General features: G+C 39.9%; 1 protein-coding gene across 2 annotated transcripts in view; it reads left to right on the top strand.

Moving 5' to 3' along the window:
- KLHL14 (kelch like family member 14) overlaps nt 1-25,581 on the top strand; it is a 101,512-nt gene that overhangs the window by 60,155 nt on the left and 15,776 nt on the right. For both annotated transcript variants that reach the window (XM_034943935.3, XM_055102588.2), the window contains one exon: nt 18,133-18,222. In XM_034943935.3, coding sequence (XP_034799826.2) covers nt 18,133-18,222 — 90 coding nt within the window. The remainder of the gene's footprint in view (nt 1-18,132; nt 18,223-25,581) is intronic.

Here is a 25,581-nt window from a genome sequence, read left to right as displayed (position 1 = left end):
TGGAATTATGAAACTAAAAACCTAATTGGAACAGGTTGAAGTGAAAATGGGAACAGAAACCCTAGAAATCTTGAGCAAAGACAACTTTTTTGAGGACTGTTTATATAAAGGGAAAAAGAGACATGGGATAGGTAGAAAGAAGAGGATATTGATTCAAGAGATGTCTTTTTTAAAAGTGACCAATATAGCAGCATGTTTCCCTTCTGATAGGAGAGATCTCATAAAGAGGGGAAAATTAATGATGCAAGACATAATAAAATTGCTGGAAAAAATATCCTTGAGTATTTGAGAGGACCTAGTACACAAATAGCTTGACTTTAGAAATGAGCATGGAAGGTCCATCCAGGCTAACAAAAGGAAGGCACAGTACAGGTCTACTGATGCAGGTAATTTGGTAGGTATGAGGCAGGGAAGCTGTGGGAATTCTTTTCTAAATGTTTATATTTTCTTAGTGAAATAGAAAACAAGGTTATCAGCTAAAAGTAAATCAGGGAGCAGATGTCAGAGAGTTGAGGAGAAAGAACAAATGTGAAATAGTCATTTAGGACAAAGGTGGGCAAACTTTTTCTGTAAGGGCAAGATAGTAAATATTTTAGACTTTGCAGATCATTAGATCTCTGCTGCAACTATTCAACTCTGTGGTTGTGGCACAAAAGCAGCCAGAGACAATACATAAATTGTTGGAAGTGGCTGTGTTCCAATAAAACTTTATTAACAAAAACAAATGGTGGGCCAGTTTAGGCCCATTAGCCCCTCGATTTGAGAGAATAGGATAATTAATGGTCTAAGAAAACATAATAGGAATTTCAGGCAACAATAACATGAATGTAAAATGAGGCTTATTCACATAGCGATGTAAATTTATCTAGTCACATTCAGCTCTGTGGGTTTTCACATGGGGCTGAATATAGGCAAGATTTGGTTCAGCTATACAACTACGAAGGATAAAGCAAGAGGCAAGAGAGTTGAGTGTGTATGCCAGGAAATTACTGCAAAGATGAGCTATGAAAACTAAGCTGAATCAGGAGGGAATAAAGATATGATGGTATGATGTATGAGGAACAGTGAAAAAGAGTCAGGCTTAATGGATTTAGGCCTTGCTACTAGCCCTTGATGCTCAGATACTCTTCCTGAGGGAAGAAGACAGTTCATTAACTACTTTATTAAAGAGTAAGAGATAAATTGTGACTCAAACTTGTTGAGTGACTGCATAGAGCAGCCAACGTTTTGCAGGTAAGAGTGATGTTACTCCCCATTTTGTCACCAGGAAAAAGAGAATCCAAATCTATTGAGAAGTAGTGTTTGAATAGATTTGTACTGTATACACAATACAATTGAATAGATTTGTATTGAATAGATTGTATTGTAAACAGTCTTGTTTATAATATCTAGTTTCTCAGTTATTAAAATTACTCCTTTTCTTCCTCTTTTTATTACATAAAAATGTTCTTGCCTACTCCTTCTCCCCAAATGCTACATATACCCACTGTCACGTGCCAATTAATGGTCTTTTTCTTTTCCTGTCCCCCATTTTCTTTGCCTCTTAGCTTTTACATGTAGCTGTGCTTTACTTTTTGTGGGCTGTGACTTGAAGAGGTTTATACTCTTCCTATTTTTTCCCTAGAGACCTTTCTTTTGTTGGATTTCCACACTTTGAGATGATGGCTTTTTTATTTTGGCAGATTCTGCACTGGTGATAAATGTTACCAAGATCTAAGGAGGGGGCCTATTTGCTGTTCACACAGTTCAGGCTTTACTCCCCTTCTTAAACTCTTCCAGGCCTTTCTACTGAGAGCGGTAGAGTTTGTGGAATTCAGGGACCTCCACCATCTTGGCTCTTGTTTTCTTTCACTTTACATCCCATTGCTTCTTAGACGTCCCCTACACGCCAGCCAACTGTTAGGCACCCAAAGGTGCGTAACAGTTCACCAGCCACCATGCCTTTGTGACACAGATGGCATTGATGGGAACTCCCTGAACCCCTCTCCATCTGTCCATTTCTCACCCTTCCTTCAGTGGCCCAACACAAATCCACCTGTAGTTATTTTCCAAGACAACTGAAAAAAGCAATTACTCTTCTCATGCCTCATCTTTTTCTGTACTTTGGACCTCTATTACATCATTAACTACAGTCCGTTTTATGTTACATTTACATGTGCATATAAATTATCCCTCTCTGGGACATAAGCTCCTGGTAGAGATGCTTACATTCTTTTCTGTTTCATATACAGCACATAGTAGGTGTCTGATATATGTTAGTTAAAAATTAAATGAAATCCCTTATCCTTCTCATGCAAATGTCAGTTGTTAGCTAGTAAGTGTAAACCAATGTAACTCTTAAAAATATGGGTACTCGTTTCACTTCATCCTATCCACATGTCCAGATATCATCTTCTGGAAACCACACATTCCTGCCTCCCTATAACTCAAAATAGTATTTTGATTCAGTTCTGTAGTAAATCCATACTTCAACAATTGCAAACTTTTGTTAAGTCATTAGCATCTCAAAGAAACTTTGTTTACTTGGAGATGTTTTGCTTGGAGAATATTTGTGAAGAAACTAGAGAAAGGGGACAACGAAAGAACAACCTTTTACAGTTTGTTTGTAATGAGGCTTGTACTTTACATAAGTTATCCAATTCAATTGAATTCTCACAGTAGCTCTGTGAGGTAGATATTATAATCAACATTTTACTGATGAAGAAAATCAAGGCTCCTAAACTGACACAGTTAAATGATATCAAACCCGGTTTGTATGACAATATACTGTCTTCCATTTTAAAAAGCAAATTGTACATAAATCTGTAATACTGAACCAAGTAGCTAAACCTACATACTTATTTAATTACCTTTTCACATTAACCAAATTGTTTCACTTTCTCTATTTAAAATTTCAAAGTATTATTTGCAAATAACAGAACTCCAATTCTATATCACTTTAACTATTTTGTCTTTAATTTAACAAACACTTATTGGGCATCCACTATGTGCAAAGCATTTTTCTACACATTAGAATTTCAGTGGTGAGCAAGACAGTCCTTGTCTTACCTATGCAGTTAGTACACTAGCATAGAAATAAATCACTTGAGGCCAGGAGTTCAAGACCAGCCTGGGCAACATAGCAAGACTCCATCTCTACAAAATATTTAAAAATTACCCAGATATGATGGCACACACCTATAGTCCTAGCAACTTGGGAAGGCTGAGGGGGGAGGATCCCTTGTGCCCAGGAGTTGGAGGCTGCTGTGAGATACGATCACATCACTGCACTCTAGCTCGGGTGACAAAATGAGACCCTGTCTTTAAAAAAAAAAAAATTCTAAAGGTAGGCATTATCAAGTGTTATCACAAAAGAAGGGTAAGGGAGCAGAGAATGATAGGGAAGGGCTTTCTAAATGGCACTGTCAGGAAAGGTCTCTCTTCCAGCAGACACCTGACTTAAATGATGGAGTGAACCATGAGAATATTCAAAGGAAAAACATGTCAGAGGCAGAGAGAAGAGCAGATGCAAAGGCCTGACACAGGAACATGTTTGGAGTGTCGCAGAAGCAAAGCAGCCGGTATGGTTGGAGCACCGTAAGTGAGGCAGAGTGTGGAAAAGGAGCTTGGAAAGGTATCCAGGGCCAGGCCGTGTGATCTTTGCAGACCATTCTGGAAACTTGAAAATGTATTCCAAAGAGAAGGAAATGACTGACTAGAAGTGAATGTCATCACCTGACTCTGGTTTTAGAAGGACTTTCTCAGTAAATTGTGAAAAATAAGCCAAAAGGGGACAAGAATGAAAACAAGGAGACCCGTGAGGAGGCTGTTGCAAAGGTCTATGGAATATAGGGGGTTTACTGGGCCACATGACCAGGAGGGCAGGGCAGTACTGGCCTAAGAATGACTAAGAAACAAAATTTCAAAATCCCATCAGGATGCCTTCTCTGAAGGTCTCATTTCTCACAACACGAGCTCCTTCTTTGCTCAGACCTGCTTCTCTATTGCTGTAAGCAGCTCCAGGATTTGTGATCAGAAAAGAAAGTGTTCTCCTTTCAGCTCCAGTGTGAAAACCCCTCGCAAGGACCTGGCTGGATCATGCAACCCTCTCTAGACCAGTCACTCACATTCTACTGCTGTGTGTACAAGCCTGGCTTGGTGGGTCAGGTAGTGGGGTGCTCTAGAAGGGGCAGCTAGAAGGGAGAGCAGGATGAAAGAAGTTTGCATTTTCTTTATTTTTTAAAGATATAGCAGGGCACCCTGTGAAGACAGCAGAAGAATGTAGTGTCTGGGGAGAGATTGAATAGGGCACGCTGCTACCTAACTAAGCCAAACTCCAGTGATTTCTCCTATCTCTAGATTTTTTGACACAAATCTTCTACACCACTGCCCTGTTCCTTTCAAATGGCCTCACATGGATCTGTATCAGTGTTTCAAATACATTGCAAATGTCCCTATGGAATAAAAAGGGCGATAATGCCAATTTCACTGGCAAATCCTCTAGCACCTCTGGTGGGATGGTGCTGGGCACTAGTGGATTCTCAGGAAAGATACGCACATTGGCCCCAACCAGAGGAAATTGGAGCCATGCTTTCTTAAAAAGTGTTCCTCAGGAGCCCAGAAGCAGTTTGTCAGAAATACGTCCATCCATCCATAATCAGTTTATTGAATGAGCTTCACATACGAGGCCAGCCAAAAACAACTTGATTTTTTTCAGCCACCGATTTTCAAACCCTCTCTGTTGGATAATTTATCTCTCCCTGTGGGTTGTACCTTGAAAAGTTCTAAAGCGGACCCAGCCACTTTGGACCATTAAATCATCCAGTAAATACATTTAAAGTTTCTCCATCTCCTACTGTATCAGGAATCCTCAAGACCACCCCCAGGTTCAGTGACTCACTAGGAGAACTAACAGGATTATGGAATAGCCATACTTACAGCTATGATTTATTACAGCAAAAGGATACAAAGCAAAACCACCAAAGGTTAAAGGCACACAGGGCAAAGTCCCAAGGAAACCCAGCTCAAGCTTCCAAGAGTGCTGCTCCTGTGGAGTCACACGGGACACATTCATTTCCAGCATCGAATGGTGACAATACGCTTGAAATGCTATCTACCAGGGAAGCTTGGTTAGAGACTCCAGCCCAGGGGTTTTATTGGGGGCTGGTCAGGTACGCATCTTCTAGAACACACCAAAATTCCAGACTACCAGAAGAAAAGGAAGTATTCAGCATAAATCACGTTGTTTATACCAACAGTTTGGGTACAGAGAGCTACCCTTATCAGCTAAGGTAGTGGGAATACTCCTGAAATCTAAGTTCTCAGATGCCAGCCAAAGGCTAGCTTTGCAGGCAGCCCTTTCTGAGGAAGCAGCCTCAGGCCTGCTATGTAAACTCTTTCCTGCACACCTGTGTTAAGATGAGAGTGAGCTAGGCTGGCCTGCCCTGAAGGAAATCAGCCATGCTGTGTATTCTGGTTTCACCATGGATACAGCTAGAGGAGGGTGTGGAGCAAACGAAGAAAAGCTCTTACTGGCCTGGTTTCCAAGACCTGGCTTCCTGCTCCTCAGGAGGCAACTGATATAGAGCTGAGTTTCTCTGGTGATGAGCTGTCTTTATGAGTTCTGTTGTGAGTCTCTTTCTGAAGACATCCTACTGCCCCATGGGCTATACCCACCACATAGCTTTTATTAGGGTCACCTTCAACTGGCAATTAATCTTCTTGTGGTGGGAGGGGGTGTCCTTTCAAAACAGCTCTGGCCAAGCAAGCCTCCACTGCACCAGCTTAGCCCACAGGAAGGTACCAGGTACCATTGCCCCACCAAACCCAGAAGTGCAGGTGACTTCTCCCCCAGCTCTCCCTCACACTCTCGTGACAGACAGCTTCCCCCCAGCCTCATGCCTTCAGACATCTCCCTGTGCCTGTCAAGCTCCAGGAGACATGCACACATCTGATCCAAGAATTGTGCCACTCTCTGCCTCATCTTTAGGGTGGAGGGTGAGAGGATCATTATTTTCTCTTATTGATGGAAAATGCACAGTATTCCCACAACGACTTAAAAAAAAACACCTACTCACCAATTGTCTTCCACATCTTTGTATATATAGACTGAATACATTTGTGTGTACACACAGACAACCAGTTCAAACCAGTTTAGGGACCAAGTTATCAAGTCCTGCATAGATAACCCGGTATGTATCTTTAGATTGTCTTAGCACTAGGGTCTCAGCCTATATTCTAAGACTGGAGAAGTGGCAAATATTCATATCATTCATAAATATATTCATAAATAAATATTACTTAGTATTCAGTGAATATCTAGTTTTGCCAGTTAAAAAACAGTGCCAAAAAAGGGGTAAAGGGATTCATCATATTGTTCTACATACTCTGACCTGCACTGCTTCGGTTCTTCACCTTTTCCCAGCAATCAAGATTGCAGAACCTCCTGGAAAGATGACTCTAGGCCTCATCATGGCCCTGACCATCCACCTTGGGCACATCTCCTAAGATCACGGACTGCACCTTAATTTCCCTTATGTGTGACAAGCTGTTGACTCAGTATAATCCTGATGTCCTGGCACAACTGCTCTAGTACTTACTGGACATCACGCATACACATGCACACACCATGAAATGGCCATTGGAAGACTGTATGACAGATTCTTCTGAATCTTTGCAGTGAAATAGGCTTTAAAGTCAAATAAGTGCAACGGCACCAATAACACACTGAGTTAGCTAGAACAAATGCAATGATGGATTATCTAAAAGGAACAAAGGTATTGCTCACAGTTCTGATAATACTACCAATTGCTTCCAGAATGATTAGGTGGCTCCACATGTCAGGAAAGATTTAATTAGAGCAGAGGCTATGATCACCGGATTGTCTAAGAAGAGAGTGGTCCAGAAGGGAACTTGAGTAGGTAGAGCAGGCCCGCTGTCCAAAAGGACAGTGTAGATAAAAGCACGTTCCTCTTATTTGCACCATTGTGTCTCAACACATCTTCTCAGGCCTCAATTAAAAAGTTGATATTGTAATAATATAACATACATTTATTTATTTATTTAGAGACAGTCTTGCTCTGTCACCCAGGCTAGAGTGCTGTGGTGTGATCTCGGCTCATTATAACCTCCACGTCACAGGTTCAAGCGATTCTCCTGCCTCAGCCTCCCGAGTAGCTGGGATTACAGGCATAAGCCACCATATCCAGCTACTTTTTGTATGTTTAGTAGAGATGGAATTCCAACATGTTGGCCAGGCTGGTCTCAAACTCCTGGCCTCAAGTGATCCACCTGCCTAGGCCTCCCAAAGTGCTGGGATTGCAGGCATGAGCCACCACACCCAGTCATAATACAATCTTTTAAAAATTTTTATTTTGTAATTGATAAATAATAATGTATAGGGTACACTGTGATGTTCTGCTACATATAATGTATAGTAATCATATTAGGGTAATTGGCACATTCATCATCTCAAACATTTATCATTTCTTTGTGTTGGGAACATTCAACATTCTCCTTCTAGCTATTTGAAGCTATGTAATATGTTATTGTTAACTGTAGTCATGCTACAGTGATATAGAACAATAGAACTTATAAGATTTCAGACATTGATCTAATTCTAATAATTCATTTTTTAAAAATTAAGCTAATATTTAAAAATTATATCACAGGGCCTTGCCCAAGGCCTGGCACTTAGTAGGTGCTCAGTAAATGTTTGTGGAATCTGTGTGCCTTTTCCCAATAATGACATTTACTGCTGCAACAGCCTAGAAAAATCTCTTTTCGGAATCATGATTAAGCTTAAGCCTCACTTTCTCACTGAAGTTTTAGTCATTTCCTCCCTGGAGCATCTATTGCTCTTCTACCTGGAGTACTCTGTATCCTATTTATCTGTTCTCATGTTCTCTCTCTCTCTCTGTCTACACAGTGAGCTCTGGGATGAAGGAATGGTGTACAATTCATCTTCATATGCTCAGAGGTTGGCATAATAACCAACAGGTACACAGTACAGTACATATTTTTGAATGAAATGAATTAGCTGCTTGAAATATGATTCTTTTTTTTTTTTTTTTTTTGAGACAGAGTCATGCTCTGTTGCCCAGGCTGGAGTGCAATGGCGCGATCTCGACTCACTGCAACCTCTGCCTCCTGGGTTCAAGCGATTGTCCTGCCCCAGCCCCCCGAGTAGCTGGGATTAGAGGCGCACGCCACCATGCCCGGCTAATTTTGTATTTTTAGTAGAGACGGGGTTTTACCATGTTAGTCAGGCTGGTCTCAAACTCCTGATCTCTGGTGATCTGCCTGCCTCGGCCCCCCAAAGTGCTGGGATTACAGGTGTGAGCCACTGTGCCTGGCCCGAAATATGATTCTCAATTAGACCTTCTGATATCTTGTAGGTTTTCAAGTGAACAACTAGAGTTCACTTTCCCATATTTGAGTATGTGGGTTTTGCATCAGAAAACTCCTCTTATAAATCCTTATTATGTAGGCCACACCCATTTCCTTCCTTCTGCCCTCAATAACTTGGGGCAACTATGGGGCCATCATCTAAGATAATTTAAACTACATAACAATCATTTTTGCTATCCTGTTGCCATATCATCCACCTTATAAACAGCCCTGACTCCCTTAACCTTTGTCAAAGATTTTATTATCAAATGCTTAAATAATATATGTTGCTCTGCTACTTTAATTCATTTAGAGGTTTTGCTATTTTTGACACGAGCCTTTTGGGGTGTGGAACAATAAAAAGTATCAGAATGATACTTTCTCCCAGAAAAATATGATCAGGAAGACATTGTGTTGATGCTTGGAAAACGGCAATCATCAAAGCTCTAGAGTGTTTCATTGACATGTCTCTGAAATACACAACACTTTGTAAAACAGGAAAAAAAAAACTAGCCTTTGAGGCTAATATCCAGAATCTACAATGAACTCAAACAAATTTACAAGAAAAAAACAAACAACCCCATCAAAAAGTGGGCAAAGGACATGAACAGACACTTCTCAAAAGAAGACATTTATGCAGCCAAAAAACACATGAAAAAATGCTCATCATCACTGGCCATCAGAGAAATGCAAATCAAAACCACAATGAGATACCATCTCACACCAGTTAGAATGGCAATCATTAAAAAGTCAGGAAACAACAGGTGCTGGAGAGGATGTGGAGAAATGGGAACACTTTTACACTGTTGGTGGGACTGTAAACTAGTTCAACCATTGTGGAAGTCAGTGTGGCAATTCCTCAGGGATCTAGAACTAGAAATACCATTTGACCCAGCCATCCCATTACTGGGTATATACCCAAAGGACTATAAATCATGCTGCTATCAAGACACATGCACACGTATGTTTATTGCGGCATTATTCACAATAGCAAAGACTTGGAACCAACCCAAATGTCCAGCAATGATAGACTGGATTAAGAAAATGTGGCACATATACACCATGGAATACTATGCAGCCACAAAAAATGATGAGTTCATGTCCTTTGTAGGGACATGGATGAAATTGGAAATCATCATTCTCAGTAAACTATCGCAAGAACAAAAAAACCAAACACCGCATATTCTCACTCATAGGTGGGAATTGAACAATGAGATCACATGGACACAGGAAGGGGAACATCACACTCTGGGGACTGTGGTGGGGTGGGGGGAGGGGGGAGGGATAGCATTGGGAGATATACTTAATGCTAGATGACGAGTTAGTGGGTGTAGCACACCAGCATGGCACATGTATACATATGTAACTAACCTGCACATTGTGCACATGTACCCTAAAACTTAAAGTATATAAAAAAAAAAACTAGCCTTTGAAAGAGATGGCAGCTTTCATTCCCAAAGATTTTTTACTCTCCAAAAGTAAAAATAAAACTACATTTAAGTTCCTACTAGCATGCCAGGAAGTATTCAAAGTAAAACCATTGATATTAAAATAACACGATCATAATTTAGGAATATATTAGTGAAAATATTTGAACTAAGATAAAAATAAGACTTTGAAGGTCAGTTTTGCTTAAAAAGGTAATAGAAGTCCAATGTGAAATCACATTAATGTCACTGCTTTTTAGCACTTCCCCAAGTTAAGTGTTCGGAACTAAAACTGTAAATCAACAAGGTTTTATTGAAAACCTTTGCCCTTGACACAATTAGGTGTTATCATAGTTCTGGAAAGAAATAATATATGGCCAGCCTTTGAAAAGCTTACAAACCTCCTTTGCTTAAAACTGACATATGTGTTGCATGGGTGACATCTATCCTAGAAGCCATAGAATCCTTACCAAAGGCACCCTTTCTTCTTTTTTCCTTCTTTAACTTCCTCCCTCCTTCACATCTTCTGGCATCCATCACAATCTTTTCCACCTTCCAAAAAAATAAATTCCATAGTCTCTTAGCTAGCATTCAGTCATTCGTGCTATTCATTGATCAATAAATCTATATTTACTGATCCATTAATATTTCTGATTACTATGTTATGCCTAAATGCTATAGGGATGCCAGAGTCTGGCCCAGTACTATGTGCTGGGATCTGTGCTAGGCATGAAGCTACAGAGATGATAGCATCTGGCCTTCAGGGGCTCATAGATCTTTTGGGGGTGACAAGCCAAAGACAAGCCTTTTAATACACTGTTTCATCACTTGGCAAGTGATACAGTAAAAGTATGCATTTAGTCCAATCATTGCAAAGATGAGGGAGTGATGAAACGATCCTCATAGTCAAGAAAACTGACCCTTAGATACAATTTTGAACTATGAGAGACAAGCTCTCTTGGTTCTTGCACAGCCTCCTAAATGTGCACTTTTTTTTAGATTTATACACCTTAAACTCACTTAAATAACTTCATCTCCAGGGATTATGAAAATCTGGCTTGGTATGTGCAGAACAAGTAGGAGGTAAGGGAGAAAGTGCTGGCCACCTTTGGGTTAATTCAGAACATTTGCCAACTCATAACTGGATTCTGACCATAAAAACTCTTACAGAGTTAAACTTTCCAGACTAACTGTCCGTAATGATAAAATCATCCCCAAATACACAAAATGTTTCCATTTATTTGTAGTTTGAAACTATAGTAGAGCCCAAATATAACAGAAAAAAAGTAGCAGAGCTTTTTTCTATTTATTTATTTAATAATATCTTAAATTATTTATTCAATAATATCTATCAAGCCCTTCCTAATGTGTAAAATGTGTAAATATGTAAAATGTTTTACTGTGTGTCTGTTTCTATCTCCAGAAATGCCAGCTTGCTAGATCTTTGCTGAAAGACTGAATGGTAGGATTAAACTAACTAGCAAATTTTAAAACATTTATGTTTCTCAATTGCATTTACTATAAAATTGAAGACTTTAAAAAAAAAAACAAAAAAAACCTCTAAGAGCCCATGGCAAGGAATATTCAATATTATTAAAGGGAAGCATCTTTCTTTCAGGTTATTTGTTTTCAACAGCATGTAATTGCTATTTGAATTTGCTTCAATGAGTAAATATTTCACAAATATGTATTCTAGCAGTATGATGCTTCCAAGATACCATTTATTTTGTCCGTTCCTAGAAAAGAATACCTTAAAACAGAAATTATGTAATTATAAGTAACATAAGTTATATCAAAAACTCAAACCCAACAAAAATGTATAAAATACAAATGGATTTTAAATGTATGAAAACATGCTACACCTGTACCACAAATAAATGAAGATTTAGATTTTAACTAGACATCAATTGTTCACTCACCATACTGGCAAAGATACAAATGTAAAAATGGGTTCCATCAAAATGTGAAATGTACCTATTCTTTGGCCCAGAAATTTCACTTAGAAGAATCAACCCTACAGATAAATTATCCACGTGTGTTATGTATCTGCAAGGACACTCAACACAGCACTGCTTGTAACAGCAGCAACCTTCAAAGCATAGCCCTTCTGTCCATCTCTACTGTCCCCTCCTGGCCAAGCTGCTATCTTCTTTCATCTAGATCACAGAAGGAACCTCTGCCTGATCCTCCTCTTTTCCTTCTTTCCCTCCTACAACCTCAATAGTAGCCAGACTGATATTTTTAAAACATAAATCAGATTATGTCATCCTGCCACTTAAACCCCTCCCATGCCTTTTTATCATGCTTAGCATAAAATCCACCATGCTTATTCTGGCTCATGAAGACCTGCATTTCAGCCTGTGTCTGCCTGCTGACTTCATCCCATGCCTGTTGGGCCCTCATCCAAGGTGCTCACAACACACAGGCTTTCTCTCTGCTTCTCAGACACAACCAACTCATTCCCACTTCTGCACCAACTGCTTCAACTAAAGTAATAGACAGGCACTCACTCTCTAGCACATCGTCCCATTGTATTTCTCTTTATGTCATCTGTCATCACCTGGCTGTGCTCCTATTTGTTATTTATTTATCTGTGTTGTTCATCCTCTCTATCATATAAGGTCTAGGAGAGCAGGGATATTGTCTGCCTCGTTCAGTTGTGTATTATCAGCAACCAGAAAGGTGTCTGCACCTAGTGAGTGTTTAGTGAATGTTTGTTGAATGAATTAACCATCAGAAGGAAATGGAATCAATTATAGAATGCCCATCAAACGGAACACTGTGCAGTCACTTAAAATAATTCAGTGGACGATAATGCCAGTGTTATCTTCTGACCATGTCCTTCCACACTGCACTGGTCTGCCCTGGGCCTCTCTCCTCAACTTCATCTCAGATCCCTGTGTTCTGGTCTTCTTGCTGTCCTTCACACATTTCAAACCTGTGCCTCAAGGTCTTTGCACTTGCTATTCTTGCACCTGCACCCTGCACAGCTCCCTTACTCACTTCAGCCAATTCTCTCCTTACAAGTCATCTACTCAGAAAGGCCTTCCCTGAGCACTGTCAAAACTCACTACCCTTGCCACTCCCTCTCCCCAGCCCAGACTTATTTTTCTTCTTGCACTTATCATTTGAAACAAAAGAGCTTATTTACTTGTGTCTGTGTTTATTATGTGCTTCCCCTGACTAGTGTGTACCCGGTTTGCTGCTTACCATGACCTCCCCAGCAGGTACAACATTGCCTGGCATGGAGTAGCACCAAAACAAATACTTGATTAATGGAGAAAGAAAGAATGAATATATTATTAAGTGCTAAAAAGCAAGACACTAAACAGTATGTCTACAGTATGCTGCTGCCATTTGTGTTAACAAAAATGACGCATATATATAATGTCTCTGGAAAGAAAACCCGAGAACACAGTAGCAGAGATTGCCTCTGTGGTAGAGAACTGAAAGGCTGAGGGTGGGCCGAGGGTAAGAGGAAGACTTATTTGTTCTGTATGTCCTTTTTTTTTAAGATTGTATTTTTACCATGGGCATTAATTATTTTTTCAAAACAATTGAGAACTTTGTTATATCTGACAGTTTTGCAAGCTTATGTATTTGAGACCAAAAATATCAAGGCCTTCACAAATGTCACATCCAATTGATAAACATTCAATAACCATCTATTTAGCAAGTCTATATTCTTGGCACAGCCCTTTGCAATCTCTTGTTTGGATATTCATGAAAATTTGGGGGTTGCAAAGGATACGTATACTTTCTGCTGGAAGAGGTTTACATTCCTTAGATGTAAAATGTGGGAGGAGACACAGTAGTGTGGATCTCTAGTACAGTAAGGCCTTCATGAATACAAACAAGACCCCTGGACATTTTATAGGCCAGGAAAACAGCCTCTGTAACCAAGATATTTTGAATCTGCTTGCAAGGTTGAAATATGTCCTGACTGTTTAAAAAAAAACAATCTGCCAACAGATTCTACCCACCCTTAACTGGCTGATTTTCTCAGTGTTTTTTCTGGCTCCATCAAACAAATGTACTCTGCTTTAAGAAAACCAGCTATTTGAATATCCAGATTTATGGGAAATCATTTAAAGGAATGTCTTCTTGCTTTAAGGATTCATTCAAATATCATAGTAATAAACACATTTAAAATACGATTCAATATAAAAAATTATACACAAATTTCAGAAACACCATCACTGAACACTCAGGAACTCAGTAATTACTTGCTGGATGGATGAACATACCTATTGAAAATCAGTAGAGTGAAATGGATAAGAGCGTGAGTTGGGGTCCAGATATCCCCATGTTTGGATTCTATCTCTGCCGTTTGGTACCTGAGTCTGACCTTCAACAAGTGACTTACCCTCTCAAGGCCTTTTAGTGTTTCTAAAAAAATAAAATGAATGAGTAATGCCTCTTTTGTGATTAGTTGTATTAAATGAAAGATGTGAGCCAATTTAGGTAAATATACTATCAGTATATTTTATCATTTATTATTTCCTTCACTTAATTTCTACTTGCCTGAATGTGAACAAATGAATAGCAAGAACGCAAGTGTTGTTGTATTTTCAAAGCTATCATATAGATCAATATAATTATATATTTAATGTACATATATGTGGCACATAGTAAATGTTTGGTCAATGCTGGTTATTATTGCAAAAAGTAATAGGGAATTCCCGGAGAGTTTGACTCCTTTTTCCCATCCACAAAGACCAACTTTGTGCATAAGATCTCAGGGCATTTTATTGCTCTGGTAGAAGGAGGGGTAAAAGACTGTGTAACTGAGATTTTTATGGCCTTAAAATTATGGGAAAACAATTAACAGGTACATAAGTTAATTGTGGCAGAGATTCAGCTTGTTACGAGTACTAACATCTATTTCCTGTGTGGTGATTAGTCATTCTGCAGAGTAAATACTGTGACAATATCCTCTCCAAGTTTATTTTACAGTATTACCTGATTCCTACTTTCTTAATTAAAAATATTAAATGTAAATGTTTTATTTCGTTTCCCAAGACTAGAATAGAATTTTGGGTGTTTGGAGTGGAACAGGCAAAAATGGTACAAATTGCTTGAAATTTAGAGATGAAATGAAATGCTCCTTCAGGTGATGAAAAGTTTTTTCTTCTCCAATTTTCTGGCTTTTTCTTTCTCCTAGCACTACCTGTTTGTTTAATAAAGTTGAGAAGTCTCGCAAAGGGCCTTATGAACACGTGTTATTATATTTTAAATCTGATTTGAAAGTGCCTCTTTCCTACTCCCTCTGAGTAAAGTGACCTTTTTAAATGGAGGGAAGTGGGTTTAGATGACAGTCATGATAAATGCGGTCATGTTCACTCAATAAAATAAGGCCCAGTGCATTTGAGGATAAATCAGTGAAATGTACAGCCCCACCTGTCTGTCTCCATCATTCATTTCCACTGTCACTTTCACAGTGGCTGATGGATCACAGTTGCTGTAAAATTAGACAGCCTTTAATCTCATTTCATCCTGATTAGCTTCTCTTTCCCCTTTCCCTCTAACTCACTGACTGACACGCTAAAAACTCACACTGGGCTGTATGTGAACCTGGAGTACAAACCTCCCCCACCATCTGCTTGCGAGGGCGAGGCACTTGTCCACCTCTGGAGAAATCTGGAAAGGAGCAGGCATGTATCTGTGGTTATTTAAAAGAAAATCAATAAGTACAGTACCCAAGGCCATTTTAAACAATTGTTTGCTCTTGTTCACTACCCTATTTATTTTGCTTTTCTTTGGGCTTAATCAGAAGTCAAAGAAATTAAGTCTTTTGCAAAATTCAAACATTGATTGAATATAGATTTTTTAAAATAAATTTGGGAGAGTTTTACATTCAGAATAATTTCAAAGAGCATTTGGGTATATTTATAGCCTCTCGATTCACAGTAATAATTCAGAAAAGACAATAATTCAGGAATGAGAATACCGAAATGCTCAGCCAAGAAATATAGCAGACAGGTTTTAAAACAAGGGTAAAAATGTGTAAATAGATGAGAATTCCTTCAAGTAGCCTTTAAATTAGGACTTCAAAGACCTTCTTTTCTCTTATTTTGAAGAGTTCAATAGTTAGCTTAGTGCAATAGTTTCATTTGTTTGCATAAAGCATAACAATAGGGGTAATCAAATGAAAAAGAGGCTTAAAAATAAATCATGTATTATTTCCTTCACTTAATTTCTGCTTGCCTGAATGAGAGCAAATGAATGGCAAGAACAAAACACAAGTGTCATTTTATTTTCAGAGACTGTACTTTATTATGAAGCTGGACTTCTGGTTTTTTTTAAAAAAAAAAGATAATGCCATTTTTCATTATTTATAAGATTTGGGCAAAATGTTGAACTGACCAAAAGTTTAAAAGAAATATTTGAAGAGCTATGGTCATAGAATAAGTTCGTTGTAGCCGATGGCCTCTATGACTGCACTGTATCTCATGTGAATTGATGCATACAGCTGACAATTAATGCTGAGTAAGTTTACCACTGGCCAGAGGACATTACCGTCAACTGGAGTAGCACCAGGTTGTTCGTAATATGACAAGGGAAGCTTCGTTTTGTTTTTGGTATTTTGGAACCAGCATTATGATCCAAACAATGATGAACTAATTAAAGGGAAGAAAACCTTTCAAACATATTCTACCTCTGTTGCTCAATGAGCCTCACGTGTACTCTGCCACAATGAATTCTGAGTAGTGAAGCCTGTAGCATCTACGCAGGTAAAAGCGTTTTTCACAGAGATAAACTGAGGATTCATGGGCTAAAGGACATTCTTGAGATGACTCTCGAAGTCAATTGACCTAATTCATGGACCGCACAAACCACTGCCCACCCAATTTCTACATTATCCCCCAGATTGGAGGTTTACACACCAATGCCTTCCGCCTTGTGGATATAAGTTCAAAAACAATGCATATTTACAGTACAAATAAATAAGTCAGTAGGTAAATAAACAAAACAAAACTCCTAAAATCCCTTGGTAAGAAGCTTAAATGATCTGATTTGCTCTTTCAGAGGCTGTGGTATGAGTCTCAAACCTGTGCCTGTTTCTTATTTTTTATTTACATATCTTAGCCAGCGTAAATGCTTTCTGAGAAAAATAAAAGATAATAAAAACAAAATGAAATGAGAGCTATATAGCACCCAAAATAAGTCAGGCGTGAGATAGGTCTCCTCACTTTCTCTCTCCCTGCATTGGCAAAGGAGCACAAAGTAAGAGTTGGCCCTGACTCATATTGATTTCCCACTGCACTGGTTTCTTAAGTGCTCTGTTGATCCGTGTCAAGGAATAAGTTCCCTGCCTGAACATGCACATCACCTCCCCATTTGTCCTCACCTAGATTTAAGGTGCCCATATGATGAGCTGAACAAGGACATCATTTTTCCTACTGGGCCCAAACCACTGTAGGAGATATGATAACTAATGCTGTATACGTTTACATTTACCATAGGATATTATTGTAGCAGAGACTAACACTGCACAGCACAAAAGGAGACAGGAGCATCCTGTTCTGGTACTTTGTGTCTCCCCAAAGGAAATGTAAATCAGAACAAATACAGAGAAAGCTGGCATTAGTGGGTTTCTGAGTAATGCCCCCTCCTCACATCCACCACATTTGGGCAGAGAGAAGGGAGAGGCAAGGAGAATAGATATTTGTGATGTTCCTGACAGTTTTCATCTTTGTTACAGAAGAGCTCCTAAGCAGATAGATAGAGAATGTGTGATTGTGCTGCTAATGACATTGTACAGGATATTAAGCGTATACATTTGGAGGAGGCATTAAATCAGCAGGACCTTAATTTAAAAACTTAAAACTGTATGGAAATTCAGCTTGTTCATTGCCATGGAATAGAAAGCGACCAAGCACCCTCAGTCTGTTTATGGAAAGATTGCCAGCAAACCACGTTGGGCAGAGCATCTTAATGGCTCCAAGTGTATTCAGGGTTACTTCTTCCAAGAAGTAACCCCAGCCCTGACCATTTAGGAGTGTCAGTCATTCAGATCACTATCCACATCATCAGGCAGGCTAGGAGAACCTAGGTTTCGAAAGCAGCATGACAGGTTGTTCTTGACTAATTTCTGGAATAACATTATGCAAAATTAGTCAAAAGGGGTTGGGTTTGAAACCGCTGGGAACACACCGCCGAGTCACTGCATAGGGATCCCTGGATTGGTGAGTAGTGGCTTGGCTACCTGTTCAATCTTCTTCCTCTGACTCAGTCTCACATTTTATGCACTTCAGTGAAACAAATAGCCAGTGAGCCAAGGTAGCAAATCCTGAGATGGAAAATTTCATATGTCTTTTTTTTTTCTTAATTTCAGTTATGCCATACAACAGTGCCCACCACTGCGTTGTGGAGGTGGAAAACTTCTTGTTCGTGTTGGGTGGAGAGGACCAGTGGAATCCGAATGGTAACTATTGAACAACTTAATTGGAGGTGCTCAACAAGTATGTGTGTAATGAAGGGCATCAGTAGCAGTCCATTTTGTAATTAGTGTGGAAAATACATTTCTGTGCAACGGGGACAAATGAAGTAGTAAGGAGATGGGGCTGACAATTGGAGAGAGGGTCAATCATTGAGCTAACTGGGGACATGTGTAGCAGAGCGATCACTCATCAACTGTCTGGGGATTTGGCTTCACAGTGATACCCCAGCCCCTCTCCTTATCCATCCCCTGAGGAATGCCACAAGCATGAGCACAAACTCCCTAGAGGAAGGGAGCAAGCTGCAGCTGTTAAGAATCCTCACCATCTTCTCCACCACCTTTCTCCCATTTTATCAATATAATAACGTGGGTTGCAATACATAAGCATTATGCCCAGTCATGCCGCACATAATTTTAGCTGAAATTATTTTGCAGCAGGTATTACTCAACATCCATTCCAGTTGCTGTACCTTTTGCAAGTGCTTCTTCCATAGATTATCCACCATCCTCCCCGTAGATGTGATTACATCATAAACTTATTGCAAAGAGAAATTAAACATTTTAACGCACGTCCCAAATGGAACACAAGAACCCTGTGGCTTGCAGAACATGCAAAATTATCAAGATATTTTTGGAAAGCTTGCACATGAAGGAGGAGTTGCAGTTGTAGCCTTCTGTGTAACAGAGATAATTATGACTGAGAAACCATAAAACAGCTTGCAGGTACACATTTTTACTTTAAAACCCCAGAACATCCAGCTGAAATTACATATACTGCATATATTTTATTGTGAGTGCTCTCTTTCAGCATCTGCACCAAGGCAAATTATAGAAAATTGTTACATCTGTTCACTCTAGAAAATCTTCAAGGAAAACAATCCAGGCCACCCTCCAAGAACATTTCTTTTAAGAGAGAGGGACATTCTTTCTCAAGACCTGCAGCTTTGTTGTGCCACATTTTCTAGTGTTGGAAAGAAGATGGTTCCTGGGCTTTGTGAGAAACTTGGAACAGGAGCAAGGATGATATTTCATATCTCTCCCCTAACTTACCTTTGTAATGATGGATTCGATATGTTACCAGAAAACCCTGACATGCGCACAATGCATTGTAAACTCCTCATTTACTATTTAACTTATCCTTCTTTAGATGTGATTTGAACTGTAAGGAGCATTTGTAAGCAAACACACAGTGTGCAGCCACTGGGTTTATCTAAGCAAATAATCTGCAGAACATTCTTTTTGAAGGCCAGGTTAAAACTAAAACATGACAAGAGAAAACAGGAACATCTTCAGCCTACTGCACTTTGCAGGTAGAATAGACCTCTGTTAAAATAGCAGTTTTGGTGCCACAATTCATTCTCAACAAAACACTGTGAATCTCCCTGACTTAAGGTCTTAAGTCAGATCTTAAGCAGCAACACAGAAAACCTGTTCCAGAGGCATATGCAAAAAAACAAACAAAACAAAACAAAACAAAACAAAAAAACACCTGTAACTACTTGCTGTTCAATTTCTAATCAAAGGCACATCTGAGAGAATTGGGTGGGGGGAACACGGGAGAGTTGAAAGGACATATTCCTTCCTCTAGTCTAGAGAATCAAGATTTTATCTTTGAACTAATTCAGACTCCCATAAAATCATGCTGTTGGATTACACTGATTTTCTCTTTCCCAGCCCTGAGAGGAACAGCAGTTGGGTTTAAAGCCATCAGTGAATATGCTGTGAGAAATGACTAGAAACAGCACACAACGGCATTTACCATAGGGATGGTTCTCACCATGGCCACTCATGGGCTCTCTATGAAGCCCCAGAGGATAAATTCTTTAGACCAAAGTACTGAGGCATTGTGTGCTTTTGAAAATTATTATTAATGCTAACGATGTGACTATTGTGTCTCTTTTCTTTGCTGTAACCACTAGGATGCACAGAATTAAATTTTAGTATAACTTTAATTACTATATTTTAATTTTACCTTTATCCTTAATACAGGCCTGGGAGTGCTCTCTCTCTCTCTCTCTCTGTGTGTGTGTGTGTGTGTGTGTGTGTGTGTGTAAGATCCCTTTTTAGAATTTTGGAAGCTTCCACATGAAAGGCTGAGTCATTGTGTCCCTGACTCATTTGGCACGTGAGGTCATTTAGTATAGATCTGGGCAAAGGAGGCTGGACCATGGGCTGGGCTTACCTAAATAGAGGAGAACTGGTTACACCTTGCGGCAAGCAGGCCAGCCTTTTGCACTTCATGTCAGTTATTGGCCAAAGCCTTCCCCCAGGTGGGGGATGAGGGAAGGCAATGAGGTGGCCTGTTCAGCAGGAGGAGCCGCCGTGACCATGAGCAGCCAGCATTCAGCAGCCAGGGAATGGGTGCACCGGTCTGGTAAAGGAATCTGGGCTAATGAACAAGAGCATCCACCACAATCCCGTGAATGGTTTCCATACTCCATCCATCTGGTCAACCATAGTTGACTTCGTTAGTATTAGTAGTAGTACTTATTGAGTACTCCTTATTGCCAGGAACCTTGCTAAGCACTCAACTGCATCATTTCACTTAGTCCTCACAAGCATCCTGCAAATCATTCCATGATAGCTCTAGTTTTACTATGAGAAGACTAAGCCTGAAGAGGTTAAATGACTTGCCAGAAAACATAGCTTACAAGAAGCTGAGCTGATTTCAACCTAGGTCTATCTGATTTCAGAGCAGTCGTCTTTAACCACTGTAATACACTGTGTTTCACGTAAACATATGTATTTGGTTAGATGTGTAACAGTCATGCTTTTGCTTTTGATCTTGTGAAATTAAATCAATATTTGATCACATGGATAGTGGCTCCCACTCACTCACAAGGAACTCTTCATCAGTCCTCATTTTAAAAACTGTGAAGAGACTCAACCATCTCTAAAATATGAGAGTCTTGTATTATAATACCTCATGCAATTAACACTAAAACATATAAAGGACAGCAATCCTATGATAATATATAACATGCTTTAATATCATTGCTGGCAGGGAGAAAGCTTTTAAATCCGTGGGTTCGGATGTTATGTATGTCAGTCCCAAAGATGAAATCTTCTTAAGTTAAACATTAGTTCTTATGAAAATGGTATCTGAGATGTGTGCCCTTGAAGTACAAAATTGCAAATTTCAATACATGCTCATAAAACACAAACATGTACTCATTGAAATAAATATATCTATTGATGATCTATTGATGACCACAGTTTGAAGTCAGCAAATATATTAGTTACTGGAAATATAATCAAAATACACACATAAGGTTTTCTACTCAGATATAATTATTAACTCCTATCAACTCTCTTCATGTCATTAGTGATAGGAATGCATGATCATATTCTAATAGAGATACATAGACTCTGTCAGTGCCCCAGCTTATGGAAACCCAGTTTACATTTGTCACTTCCTGATAACTGGTTCCCAAAACAACTGCTCATAGGGAACTTCTTTTCTTCCCACCTCCTTCTCCTCTACCCATTGGCTGGAAACTGCCACCCTTTGCCCCATATAATCACATCAGCCAAGTGCTAAGCAACAATGGTGTCTGGTGACAGGGCACCAGCACAAAAAAGAAAAGTGGAGGAAAATCACAAAAAAAATGAAAAGGATGAGAAAAAACAGAATGTGTGAAGGATAATCCAAAATTTCATAGCATATGGCTGCCACTCTCAAGCTGCTGGTAGCATCTCAATAGTAGCCACAAGGAAGGAGAATAACCCCATTTCATCTCACCTTCCTCACTCTACCACACTCATTCTTCCTGAGGTTCATTATCCTCTCTGCACCTCCTTTGCCACCTCCAGAACGCCTTCCTTCCTTTCACCTTCCCAGTCCTCCATTCTTGACCTATTTTTGCATCTTCTTTGGGGGGTCTGGGAACAGGATCTCACTCTGTTATCCAGGCTGGAAGGTGCAATCATAGCTTACTGCTGCCTTGAACTCCCGACTTTGAGCAATCCTGTCACCTTAGCCTCCTGAGTAGCTGGGACTACAGGCATGAGCCACCACACCCAGACTCTTTTGCATCATTGACCCTGCCTCTGGAAACCATTTTCTCATCTCACATCCATGTTACACCAGTTTCTGCTTAGCCTCTTCTCTGAATCAAGGCCACTACCATTACAACAAGAAGTGAACATTGCTAGTTTCTACCACCAATGCTCAGCACGTGAAGGCACTCTCAGCCCCATTGCCAGGAGGAGGCAGATATCGTCTTCCAAATGGAAATTCTAAACCAAACATCTAGAGAAACATTCCTATATATGGTGGGTAGGTTCTACTTTCCTATGAATATCATTAATCTTCAGCTGAATTTGGGGATTAACCTTGGAACTTGACGTAAGCATGATGATATTTTTTTCTACACAGAAATGATTGCAGATTTCACAAAAACTCACTTATTAACCAGCTCTAGACAACTCTTTCTTGAGGTGGAGCCTCCTTATGTGAAATCCAAGTCTTCTGAGTCTTCCTTTCCCCCTCGTACTCTTATCTCTTCCTGTATGTCCCCAAATAAAACTCAATTTACTACTCAACCTAACCATCCAAACTTTCCCACATGATTCCTATAACTCATGATCTCACATCAGCAAAATATCTATAATCCTTAAATTCTCCTCTGAATGGTTCCTTCAACTTCTTTTCTAATCAAAACCTAGCGCTGTTTTATTTTGTTTTGTTTTGTTTTTGTGGAGTCTCACTCTGTTGCCCAGGCTGGAGTGCAGTGGTGCGATCTTGGCTCACTGCAACCTCCGCCTTCTGGGTTCAAGTGATTCTCCTGCCTCAGCTTCCCAAGTAGCTGGGATTACAGGAGCCCACCACCATCCCCAGCTAATTTTTGTATTTTTAGTAGAGCTGGGGTTTCACCATGTTGGCCAGGCTGGTCTCGAACTCCTGACTTCAAAGATCTGCCCTCCTCGCCCTCCTAAAGTGCTAGGATTACAGGCATGAGCCACCATGCCCAGCCAAAACCTGGCTATCTTCTGAGAGTACTGCTTTCCCAGCCACTCTTTCTAATGGGAGCCAGTGTATATCTCCTTCCCCCACATACTTTATATTATTGGAGGCAAGCAGCTTTTCTGTTTTGTCTTTATTGCCATTCTCAATCCCTTAAAACCCCAAGCACTTTAAAGGATATCTGCAGATGAGACCATTTGCTGCCTCTTTATGTGGCAGTAATCCACTGTTTTGCCGGTAATGCCACCTTTTCACTGTCTGTCATCCCCTTGTGTCCTTACTTCCCATTTTACTGAGCTTAGCTTCTATGGCCCATCCCTATAACCACTCTCCTCATAAACCTGCCGCCCTTTTGTTCTCTCTCTCCTTCCTCTGTATTTGCCTGGCAATACTAGTCCTGGTTAAACCTAACTCTCTTCCCTCTCTTCCCCTGCCCCTGAGCAGCTAAATGTGGATACAGAAAACCACACAGCCAAGCTGGCTACTATTCAGATCCACTAAATTTCTGTGGTCAATGTGCCTTTCTACCCTCCAAGGTAACTACTTCATTCCTCAGTCTTTTCAAATGCCTCCTTCTTCAAAGGCACCATCCTCAATCTCAGTTGTTGGCCTTCCTTTTTAGTTCAATAGAAGCACTCAGAAGATAAACCCTTCATTTTGTTGCCTCCAATCTATTCACTTATTTCCACTGCAACTTATATATTCTGTCTTCCCCCTATTATTGTTTCTGCCCCAATCCTAAAGTCTGTTCCTCATTCCTTCTTGCCTGCTCAAGGACTTTCCAGTGTGTCCGAACTTTGAAAACAACCAAACAAACCTTCCTTCAATGCTGCATCCTCCAGCTATAATCTTCTTTCTATTGCAAAAGTCCTAAGAAGCAGTGCCTATCCTCTTACCTCCACTTTCTTACATCTTAGTCTCTCCTGAGTAGTCTGCACTCAGGCTTTCATCCCCTCCGGTTCACTGAAGCAATTCTTGTTGAGGCCACCAGCAACCTTCATGCTGCCAAATCCTATAGTCACTTCTCAGTTGCTCACTTCCCTTCCTTTTGAAACACTATTTGCTTCCAAAATACCACACCTTTCCCCCTATCTCTGAGCATTCTTTTCCTTTGTTGGTTTTGCTTCTTCTATGCCAGGGCTCACTCTGAGGACCCATTGTCTTTCATTTTCATACACTCTCCATACATGATTTCACTCAATCCTATGCTTTTAAATAATAACTCTGGACTAATGACTCCAAAATTTGCACCCATAGCCGCACTTAGCCAGTGGCCTACCAGATACTTCCTGTTTGAGATCCTATAAGTCTCTCAGGTTAATTCCAAAACAGAGCTCATAACTTCTCTTCCCAACTCCCTACCTACTCCTCCTTGGTCTTCCCCACCTCAGCAAACTGCATAACCTTCCATTCAGTTATTCAGGCTAAAAACCTAGCAGCCATCCCTAATGACTCATTTTTTCTCATACCAATATTCAAGCCCTCAGGAAATTTTATTTGGCTATGCCTGCACAACAGATTTAAAACTCAACCATTTCTCACCACCTCCACCTTCATTCAAGCCACCACAGCTCTTACCTTGATGATTGTAGTGGCCTCCTGACAGTTCCCCTCTTCCACAGTGGCCCTCCTATAGTCTACTCTTTATACAGCAGCCAGCATGATAGATTGGACTGTTTTTCACTTGCTCAAAACTCTCCAGTGACTTACTATTGTCCTTATAACAAAATATAAAATCCTGCATCAGCCCACAAGGCACACTATGTTCTCGCCCTTGACCCCTTTCTGACCTCTGCCCAGTTACCCTAGCATTCTTGCTGTTTTTGAACTCACTGCCAGCCCAAGGACTTAATTCTTTCCTGCCCCCTTGCCTGAGAGGCTCATTCTGCAGATATTTGCATGGCTTGCAGAAGACATCTGTGAGCAGGTGACTATGCTACTGAAACTGGCCTCCCCTTTATCATTCTTGGCTTTATTTTTTAATAGCATTCATCGCTACTTGATATTATATGTTTGTTTATTCATTTATAAGGATACGGACTACATCTTTCTTGCATACCAATATATTTCCAGAGTCTAGAATACATGAAACACACAGTAGGTGCTAGGTGCTTGATATATATTTGTACAGTTAATAATTGTGTTGGGTGGACATGTCTGTGTGAGCACATGCACACACACTCACACACCCCTATCTGTTCAGTCCTGTAGTGAGTTTGGTACCCATCTCTCAATGTTTAGTTACACATATATAAATAAAGGTAGACTTTTAGAGTTAAGGCTTCAAGTCCTCTAGAAGATTATCATCTCAGGTGCTACAGAGAATGTAATATATTATTTTGCTTCCATTTCTTGTTTTAATGTTAACATGTATATAA

Source organism: Pan paniscus, chromosome 17 (genome assembly GCF_029289425.2).
Source record: "Pan paniscus chromosome 17, NHGRI_mPanPan1-v2.0_pri, whole genome shotgun sequence".
NCBI classification, from domain to species: domain Eukaryota; kingdom Metazoa; phylum Chordata; class Mammalia; order Primates; family Hominidae; genus Pan; species Pan paniscus.
The sequence above is the reverse complement of the archived record's forward strand: the minus strand, read 5'-3'. Positions and strand labels throughout refer to the sequence as shown.